General features: G+C 37.3%; 1 protein-coding gene across 1 annotated transcript; it reads right to left on the reverse strand.

Moving 5' to 3' along the window:
- Positions 1-1,221: 1,221 nt before the first annotated feature.
- LOC103715291 (ubiquitin-like-specific protease ESD4) lies at positions 1,222-10,763 on the reverse strand. Its single transcript, XM_008802874.4, has 9 exons — positions 9,526-10,763; positions 5,785-5,861; positions 5,603-5,696; positions 5,370-5,468; positions 4,299-4,391; positions 4,077-4,196; positions 3,432-3,535; positions 2,111-2,183; positions 1,222-1,789 (listed from the first exon to the last, which is right to left on the reverse strand). Exons 1-9 carry the CDS (start codon positions 10,327-10,329, stop codon positions 1,727-1,729), a joined length of 1,527 nt encoding a protein of 508 aa, XP_008801096.1. The 5' UTR covers positions 10,330-10,763; the 3' UTR covers positions 1,222-1,726.
- Between the last annotated feature and the right edge of the window lie 235 nt (positions 10,764-10,998).

The raw sequence follows: 10,998 nt of genomic DNA on the forward strand, positions 1-10,998 counted from the left end.
ATTCCAAAATAAAATAAAACCACTTTACCATGAAGTCCTTCAAATTGTAATCTATTATGTATCGCTCCCCAAAAACAAAAGAAAATTGATAACTCTTGCGCGGTAGTTTTGTTTGTTTTTTTTTGGGCGAAAATGCGTGGCAATTTATATTACATATTGCCCCTTACATTTTTGGTATCTCTTCGCACAACCCTGTCAGAAAGGATGGCATAATCTCGAGAAATGAGTAGGTTTTAGCTGAAATTTTCGCCTAGTTTGTTAGACAAGCCAACCTACGTGCTAACAATTTTGCTCGAGGGGTTTTTTGGCATACACTTTCAGCACTATTTATGTTTTACTAGGAGATTTGGAGACTTAGTTTAGGCCAAAAAGGTATTTAGACCAAGAGTTTTTACTTTTTATTAGACTAGACAGAGATGGATGTACATTACTCATCGCAGCAATTGAACAAGTGCATTACATCAAGGTGAAACCATCCATGAGTGAAAGTAACTCATAATTATTTACTTGTGTGGAGTGCTTATTATATAGATAGTCAACTTTTGGGAAACATTCCGTTCAATGTTGTTTAAGACTTGAGCATTGGAAGTCCTATTTTATAATTTCTCCAGATTATATACAACTTGCCAGATATTTTACTTGAAACACTTCAGTCTAGGATTTTCCCAAACTATGATCATGTAAACCACATCCTGCACATATTAACCCAAAATAAACGTTTAACCATGCACATGCACAATACGTACGTGCATAATATACGCTAATGTACATGCATACCTTAAACATTTATGCGAGATAATGTGGTGTATGCAAGCATTGGATGCATTAAATTAATAAATATATAGGTGCATATGATATGTAGGCACAAAGATGCAAGCAGTTCTGCATACAGAACCCGTTGTTTGGAAAGCCAAAGAGCTATACAGTTTGCTTCCCTGTAAACATGGCACGCATGAAGTAGCAACACTTTGTAGCATTTTGTGTATCTGCAAGAAGAGTATCAGCATTAGGCATCCCCTCCAAATATTTCTTGATCCAACTGATGACAATTTTCTGAGTCTCCCTTTTATCCAAAGGCAGTGGTCTATATGTGGTGCCATCTGTGTATGCCTTACAATGCCACCCTCATTGGCTGATTGAGACAGGAGGGAAGCCCACCGTCAAGTACTATGTTAAAACATTATTTACCCTTCCCAACTCGAGGACTTGTTCGAGACCGAATAAACGAAAATGATATGAAGCTATATTCATGCTCTCCCACAGTTCAGGTTTACTACAATCCAAGCAGTCAAAAAAAAAAAAAAAAACTAGCGTCCTTGGATTTGACAAAACAATCAGCACAAATCTTTGAAAGCAGAGCAGGGCTAACAAAAGAAAAAGATAGCATCTCACCCCACCCACAACACTAATCGAAACAAAACTACGACTTCCCAGCCCTCGATGTTCATGCTATACAAACTACTATAAGAATGCGGTAACTTTACACCTTGGTAACTTTACACCTAGCTGGTATTACAGAACCATAGAGAAAACTATACAAATTTGCAAACACCAGCATACGCCATTTTAGCTTTAGCCACCTCAGTGAAGCCAATCCAATATCAAGCACTAAGAAATTCAAAATGCCAACACTCAAAACCGACCCATATGCATGCATATGCTTTAACCATCTTTTCATCCACCAAACATGAGGCTGGATATCATCTAAAAGGACTTGTTCTTGGATTCATTCGGCTCTCAACCTCAAAATTTCCTTGGCAGTTCTCTTCCTGAAATATTCCATGTGTTCCTACAAAGAAGAAAGAAATGGGTTTAGCTACTTGTAAAAAAAACTAAATGTTTAACTTCCAATCACTACCAGTTGCCTTGTTATGAGGAGCTCATTGAGCCCGAGCAGGGGCTTGGTAGACCTACTGTAACTTGAATCAGTCATGTGTCTAAATTTAACAAGCAGGCCAGCATGTAGCTGTGCTACTTCAGCTGGCAACTACAGAATAATAAATAGCATGGTAACACTGACATGATAGACTTCTGAAGCATTAAAACACCAATCACTTTTTAACCGAATAAATGGGGCAAACTTAAGATGGCACAATAGCATGTTGCTAACCTGGCTGAAAGAGACACTCAAACCTCTACTGTAGAAGTCTGTGTACTTAAGCATGAACATTCCACAGTCCCACCTGTTGACATTCAAGGTACATAGAAACTTCAATAATATCATAACAATGTTTTCAAATATTAAGGCAAGGTGTCTATGACTTCGTAAAACTTCGGGAAAGAACCACCAGCTAAAAATGCCCTTACAGAAATAAATAAAAATTTTCTAATTCTAAATTTTTAAAAAAATTTAAGGATAACGGCCTACACTTGGAAGAAGTAGGGGAATGAGACGTCACATGTTACAGTATACAGCATAGGTGACATTAGTTCAATCTATTGGTGCTGAATTGGGATTACATAACCATATTTAATGCATATTATTCATGAATTACCACGAGTGCCATGAATTACTTGCATGCTCCCTCAATGGCAATGTTTATGTTCTCTCACTTCCATATTATCTGATCCCTCATTAACTCCACATCCCTTTTTTGAACACCATTTATGCAATCTCAACTATGCTCGTATCCTTTGAGCTCTTCTAAGATGCAAAATGCAGTTCAAAGTAATGGATATCACTGGACTGATTTTCCAACCAAAGTGCAAACAGATCTGCTGTGTTAACTTCGCAGATAACAAGTATTTTGTTTAATGTCAAATAATTACTAAGATTTCTTTTATTATAATTTCCATGTTCCATCCCTCTTATGAGTGAGTCTACTATTTTGCCTTTGCCACATGATGCTGACAAGTATTTTCCAGGTATTTTATTTGTAATGCCAGTGCCAGGTATTGACTTAATGTGCAATCAGACTGTCATTTTATCATTTACTATTTAATTCTAAAGATGTCATTCATTGCCAAAATATAATGGAGTTAGAACTTCAACAGGTTATCAAATTTATTTTTCTGTATGGAAATAGAAGGATATCATAAACTAAAGGCTATATTCAAATTATTGCACATAAAGACAGCATTGAAGAAAAACTTTTTTCTACATGACATTGTTAAGAAAAGTTCAGATTAAATACAGGATGAACAGACAAAGCAAAGGGATCACTCATTAGAAAATTTGAGGCCTACTGTCTCCTTTGATAATGAATGGCTCCCGATTTGACAACATTACTTTTTATAGAATGTAAGATTAACAGTAAAATATTCTTTAATTTAGAAGCTAAAGTAGATATAAAAAGGACAAACCAGAGCTAGTGTATATGAGAGTGGCCTATATTATTTAACACGTGCACTAGCAGTTTGCAAAAGTACCACAAAATCATGATCATCAGAGAAAAATATTTACAACTGAAACCATGAATAAGAAAACTAACCCATTTTTCTGTAAAGGAAGGTTATCAACTGATTCTTGCTTCCAAGATGTCGTGTCTATCTGTTTGTCACTCTTGTCCTTCACTTCATCCATGAAATATGTAGCCTGACATATATAGCAAGATACTAAGATAAATACAATTCTCACCCAATCTTAGTCAAATACTGCTAAATGTGAAATAGATTTTACAATACTAATTTTACGTGCTCAGAACACTTTAGTTTGGCATACTAGAATGTAGATATTGGGATGTTCCCAATAACCAAATAAGTAGAATCCCACTAAGGTCTCCGCTAGAGATTATAGACCTGCCAAGATTCAGAACATGTTCTAATAGCATCCCAAAGTTCCACGTGTTGCCTAAACAGTTGGCCTTGGCTCAAAGAGACACCAGTACAGCCATTCCTGATAGTCATTGATGTGCCATATTGCATGCTGCACCCGAATTAGCTTCCAAAGAGAAGGATAAGGCTACTACAAATCCATTGACCTAGATCTGAGCAAGGGTGGGGATTCAATTTTTTGTAGGATATAGATTTCCACCAATAGTGTATCTTAAAGTTGGACAAGGCATCACTTACGTGAATTGGTCCAATGATAATACATATCTTGATTTATTGAATGGAAATATATCAGTAAAGCTTACCAGCACTCTTAGCACAACAGTATCCATGCCACCGAGTGAATCAAGATATTGGAAGGTTTCATTCTTTACATTAATAACCGCTAAACACCAATGTATATCTTTGTGTACAGGGACAAAGATCTGCACAGTCAATTCTGAAGATGAGAGAAACCAGCATGGCAAATTAAATAACAGAGTCGATTAATTTTATAAAAGGAATATAAGGTCCAATAACAACTTTACTTTGTCACACTCGATAAGGCCATACCCTAACTTCTTTTGGGTAGTCCATCTTCTTACAGCCTTGAAGTCATAACCATTTCTACCACTGTTCAGCTGAAGAGTAACCAAGAAAGTACTGAAACTCATAAGAAAGTTTGGGAAAATTCATTTGTACTCAAAACTAAAATTCCACCTATGAGAAAGGTCAAAAACTATAATAAATAGTTCAATTAGTTAACAGAAAAGGAAAAGATCATTATAACTTGATACTTAGACAAGTATGTCCAGTTCCAGCATGCAAGCAAAATCATACAACAGACAAAGAAAGACTTACAACTCTACAGTTCACTTCTTTTTCCTGATTTGCAACAAGCTAGAGGAGTATTGCTAAGACTGATACAAATTCCAAGATGGTTGCCAAGTTAACAAGATAGGATAAGTGCATGTATTACTCTATCATGTCATGAAATGGCCATCATATAAATGGCAGTGTAGATTCAACATTTTAATAAGAATTTCGGTAATAATTTGAAAACACCATAGTCCTAGTGAAGAAAATAGTTCATAAGATATCAACTATATACTTTGGTCAACCAATCATAGCAATTATACTGCACATTAAGAAGGTACTTCATTCCTTTATTTGTTCTTAGGCACTTAATAAATTCTGAATGAAGTATTTGTGATTGAAGTTGACGCATAACAGTTGTTTTCATAGTTAGTAGATCTGTAGACAAAAATTTAAAATGATTTCCATTTTGTAGCAGAAGGTGCATGACACCATCCAAGCAGTACAAACACAAAATAAAATACATTCACAACAGAATCATGAAAATCACATGTACTTTCACAATACATTTTCTCCAATTCTGCATCCATTGAAACAAATATTATCATGCATATATTAAGTTTTCCTATTGTTGGTATCTATAAAACAACTGAAAGAATAACTTTATACTTCATATACCATGAATCAGCTGAAGCACAAGATATGAGTAAGTTTATCAAAAAGAATGATGTGTTTACAGTACTTAGCTAAAAACAGAAAGAACATTGAATAGAAGGTTTCTAGTAAGTAATAAAACAGCTAACCTTTTTATAGAAAAAAGTATTGAAGAAATGGCATTTCAAACACTTTCCAGGTTCTCTTCTTTCCCTTTCCTTCAATAACTCAAGGTACACATTTATGACCTACAAAAATAGCAAAACATGTGTTTAAAAAAAAATTACTCCAAATAAGGTTAGTATTTTGAGCTGCACTATCATTATCCATATGGTAGAATGTAGAATAGTTAAAAAGCTGGAAACATTACAGATAGAATCACCTCATCATTCAACCAGGCACCACTACTCAAGCATTGCAAGACCTCTCTTGTAATCTCGATATTAGATGCCCCATGTGTGACCAGAACTTCATGACTGCACTTGTAAAAGTGAGTTGTGATAATCAACTATTAGTCCATTAAAGAACTCCATGTTAAGATTGACATATAACATTCAAAGGTACCTGCTACCACCCCACAATGCATGAGAGACTTCATTCTCTTCTTCATCCGTAAGAGGGGTAAAAAGTTCATGCAGATCCTGAAAATATTATGGATGTAGAAAGATGAGTGCCAAAGCCTAATAAAGAAGGCAGAAAATATGCAATACCCAGCAATCAACACTGCACAATCTTAATCTGATTGCAAACAAATAAAACAACACCACAAATTTCACTGCAGCTAAACCAAAAAAAAAACCTCATCACCAGGCGATAGTTTACTGTTTTTCTGCAGTATGAAGATTCACATTCCACTAGAAGCTAGGAAAACATGTTTCAGAACTCTGAACAATTAACAGTAATGCTCTGATTAGTAGTTGGTAGTTCATAATTCATTGAGCCTGGTCACTGCTTCCAAGAGATCATAAAGCTCAAGTCACCCAAACAGTGACTAAGCAATGGGTACTAAAGTTCATTAAAAGCACATCAAGCAAGATGCTGATGCAGTACTGAATATAATTAGATGGACACCAAATGCAGATTTAGTTTTAACACTTTAACCACATAGGTCTTCAACGAGAAATTTTCTTAGTTTTCACAATGAAGGTCAGTGGAGACAAATAGCAATAACTTGCCAAATGGTTGAACAGAGACATGGTTACTGACCAAAATATATGCAGTGATGGAATAATAAGATGGAAAGTAGTTGAGAAATCTACCACCTGAAACAGAATTTACAATATTAGAAATATTTAAATCTGCTGCAGGGAGAAATTGAAGGAATACTATCTACATCTTCCATGTGGAGTATGCATTGACAGTATTGCTATTATTTTCATTAAGTACTTTGACATAATGAATTTAAAGTAGGGATAAAAGGGACAAAAGCTTAAATGAGGTTACAAGGCCACTAAGAATTTACATCTCTCTCTCTCTCTCATGCTATGCCTTACGCATCTTTAAGACATAGCCCTGATGCATTGTGGCACTAAGGACACTAACATGTTCTTGATGTATCATGTCAATACATAATTCTCAATAGCAGATCCAGATTTTCAATCCTTAACACTAATTGCACTAATTGGATCAAACCACATTCAGATAAATCTTCCTCTTTGTTCAGTCTATGTTTCATAAATAACACAACCACCTTACTCTTAAGCAATGCCCTCTCAAATCACTAACACCAATCAAATTACTTGTCTGTTCTACTTACTGCATCCTCTACAACTCAAGTTTATAATGGTACCTTCCCTAATATAGATTAAGTACCATTCAGAATCATACTCTATTCCACGAAATATGGAAGATACTAGGGATGGACGGGAAAGGGGGTGTCCATATGAATGCAGTACAATGGTGTATAAGGTTGTGTAAACTATAAAGTGTGCTAGCTCACATCATTTTCATTTGGTTTGTGCTAATGTTTTGATAAGAACTATAAAAGTTGACACAGGTCATAAAGGTCTATACCTTGTTCCCCTTTCCAAATATATAGTTTTTTGATGTTTTCTAGCCCACATCATTTTTGTTTCGGTCTGTACCAGCACTTTGATAAGCACCGTAAAATTTAGAATCTCTTTAAACATTAAAGGCCTGATTCATAGTTTGGATGCAATGATGATGCAAAATCTCCAATTTAAAATCAAGGTGAGTTTTTTATAAATATTTTCTACATTTTCTCAAAGAAGTCAATTGAATCATATCTTTCTCACTTGCAATCCAAAGAACATTTGGACAAGGAAGAAACAGTGCCTTCTCCTCTCAGAAGCATCCTAAGGGCATGCGAGCAAGTTCTGAAGGCCCACCAATGATCAATAAGCAGAGGAACCTTATATGATGATGAGAATAGGTTGAGGGGAGTTCTTCTAATCCTTTACCATATGAACATAGTTAGCACTCAAAAACATCCGCCATGCATCCCACATAGGAAAAGTGCTCTTTTGGCTCAACCATACTACAAAAAAAAAGGCACTTAATTTTTACATGTCACTAGTCAGTTGGTGCTATTGATCCAATAATTCTGAGAAGCTATTGATCTTAACAGAGTCATATAATATCTCCGTAAACCAAATGCAACTTCTTTGAATTAAAACAAAAAATCATATCCCACCTCTATAAAGAGTCTCCACAAATCTTACTTAACTTTGCTACCAAAAATTGAAACTTTATAAGTTGAAAATTGATAATATCACAAAAAGCAGACAATGTAGATTCACAACCATAATGCTTGCTCTATAAGTGATAAAATAGCATTCTAGTAGAATAATTTCCTAATGTCTATCAAACATCCCAACAATTGGGTCCTAATTACTCTTAGTTTATCTTTTCAAAAGAGTTAATGCTGACCTAGCTATCCTACACCATCATCCAGCCTCCACCAACACCTTGATCCAACTCCTATAAATTCCAAAATTCCAAATACATCACCCAATATAAGATCGGCCCTCAAACCAAAACCCATTATCAACAAGAAATGATGAAAGTCAAATTAAATAACTTCAAAACATTGACTCCACCGGAAAACAAGAATATCACCTGCACCGAAAATATTGGTAATTGGGTAACAGATCTTATATAACTACATTATACTGCAAATATTTTTATGTTGTCTTTAGATTATCATCTAGCAATCTTTTCTCCATGATATAACTTCTAATTCTAACTCTTACAATATGGAATGGAGGGCAACAAATTGAAAAAGTGTTTGCAAAGGAGGAAGGCTAAGTTAGTCACCTATTATTAGCCATTCATTCCCAACCATAAATGAAGCATATAGATTACATGATAGATTGATCGAGTAGTTTTCATTTCCTTGTAATTGGGCCATAATCTTTTTGGTTCTTTTTCTTCTTTTTAACTTGTTCTTTAGCTGGGTTCTTATTTCCACCATGCAAGAGTTTTTGTTTACTTGTGTATTTCTTTTAGTCACCCTCTTTTCATCTAAAGGCAACTACCTAACAAACTAGCTGCCAAGGTGGGCACCTTAACAAACTCTAGTGCAGCAAAAATGAGAGCTGAGATAGAGATATGGACAAAGTAAAGAGAAAAAGTTATAGAAAACACACTGAATCAACAGTGGAAGTTGCATTATAAGAGGTTCCATTGATGCAATATGAATTGTAATGCAGTCCATAACCTATAGGGTCCTAAAAGGAGGACGAAGGGATCAAATGTATCAAGAAGGAAGTTGTGTCGCAGAATTAAAAAGCTGACATTGAGTAAGAATTAAGTCCTTGGGCAAAAAAAAATCATAAATCTCCAAACAATTCAATAAGAATAAGGCTTCACACTCATGCTAGTTGTTAGATATAGTTGCAGTTCTCCTCTTTTTGCTTGGACTTTCAATATTTGTTCTAGGAAATAAAGCCAACAAGTTTTTTTTTTATTGTACCCTATATTAATTGTTTCTTTTTTTTGCCAAACTAGTCCTCAACTTACATTTAGTCTGAACATTTTGCTTTATAAAATTAACTAAGCCACTTAAAATGATGCTCCTTTGTACTTCTGTCAACTGCTCACAAACTCACATTTTTTCCCCAGTTTTGTTTCCATTTTCCTAGAGCTCATTACCGTGCTCATTTTTTTTTCCAACAAATGCATTGCATGGCTGCCGGGAACCAACAATAGGTCCTAGCATAGCATAACAGAAATGTCTGCATTGAACACTCAATATACATAAAATTTGTTCTTCCACTAAGGTTCCCAAGTTATAAATTTATGTGCTAGTTAGCAATTAAAAACTCATAAGATAATAGAACGTACCTCCTTGGGTTTCTCTCTCCATGCTGCAAATAAGCGGAACCTGGAGATCTTCTCCACAGTTAACTTCACCTCGAGTTCTAATCTACTCAATTTAGAATCATGCTTCTTCGCCTCCTCATACAACTCTTTGTACAAAGGTCCCTTCTTTACCCATGCCCTCTCCTCCCTCACTGGAATGGCCTCCAATGCAACTTTCCTCGCATCTTCCACCTTCCGACTCAAAACATGTGGCTCAGACAGTTCCTCATCCTTCCTAGTCACAATTGTCAAATCCGACACTGCCGAAGCGAAGGACCGCGGAAGACCTACCTTTGTGGAATCCGAGACTACCCCCGAGTGCTCCTCTTGCGAGCCCACCACCAACCGCTTGTATTGCTCCAATCTCAACCTCTTATGGCTCCCATTCTCACTCACCGATGCCTCCCCTTTCCGGCGAGATGACAAAGAGCTCCAAGCTTCTTTCTTTTGCTGAAAGAGCCTCGAAACAAAGTTCCCCATGTCAAAGCTCCGCTCAGTCCGGCCAAACCACTTCGGCGGGGCCCTTCGGGCCGATCCCAGACCAAAAGCCTTGAGAATTCGCTGAGGGCCGTGGAGCGGGCGGGGCAGGGGAGAGGACAGAGAGGAGCTAGGGAGGTTATGCGGCAGCGGCGCCGGCGCCGGCGCGCGATCGGGAGTGGACGGGACGAATTGGAGCTTGGGCTTCTTGGAGGGAGGAGATGAGGAGGAATCGAAGAAGGAATAGGGGGAGAAGGGGAGGCAGAGGTCGACGAAGCAGCGCTTGTGGTGGTCCGTCAGGGCGCCCATGGCGGGATCTCGATGGGGGCGGGATACACCCTAGCATAGCGGGCCATCTACAGGCTAGGAGTCCATGCGAGAAACCCTAGATGAGCGGAGGATGCGAATGTTTGAGGATCGAAATGGGGGGGGATCGACGGAGGGGGTTCGAGGTCGAGCAGAAACCCTAGGATTTGGGGGAGGGAAGCGGGGAGGGAGTGGAGTGGAAGGAGGGGATTGGAGAAGGGTGAAATGAGGGGGAACAAGGTGGACTTTATTTTAATTTCTTTCGTCCATGATGGAGGAGGAAATATGGTCAGGGAAGGGGCTTGGGTGTATATGTGAGGAATTGTGGGTGTATATGTGAGAAGAGAGAGAGCGCGCGAGCGGCAGCAGTGGGGGGGGAGTTCCCGTGCGGCTTATCAGGTAGGAGGAAGGCGAAGCGAAGGAAGCAGAGATGGTGGTCTAAAATATTGCGCTTTCCTGTTTTATTGTATTTCGCCGTACAGGCGAGACGAATTTTTTTTAGTTTTTACACTTGCAATTCTTTTTTCTTTTTATCCAAATTTTGTCCTTAAAATTTTACACTTTGGAAACTATGCATAAGTCAGATTTTGAGCATCCCTAAAAAATTTCATTAATTTACATCCATTCCGTAAACATTAGTTTTTCCCAGCACACTCTGACTTCAATAATAGA

The sequence above is a fragment of the Phoenix dactylifera genome, unplaced genomic scaffold, assembly GCF_009389715.1.
Source record: "Phoenix dactylifera cultivar Barhee BC4 unplaced genomic scaffold, palm_55x_up_171113_PBpolish2nd_filt_p 001672F, whole genome shotgun sequence".
NCBI classification, from domain to species: Eukaryota; Viridiplantae; Streptophyta; class Magnoliopsida; order Arecales; family Arecaceae; genus Phoenix; species Phoenix dactylifera.

Excerpts from the sequence above, each read along its gene's own strand:
- LOC103715291 (XM_008802874.4), bottom strand. The coding sequence starts at position 10,329 with ATGGGCGCCCTGACGGACCACCACAAGCGCTGCTTCGTCGACCTCTGC. Across the intron at positions 5,469-5,602 it reads GTGCCTGGTTGAATGATGAG|GTCATAAATGTGTACCTTGA; the intron begins GTGATTCTATCT and ends CTATTTTTGTAG. Across the intron at positions 2,184-3,431 it reads CTTCCTTTACAGAAAAATGG|GTGGGACTGTGGAATGTTCA; the intron begins GTTAGTTTTCTT and ends GAATGTCAACAG.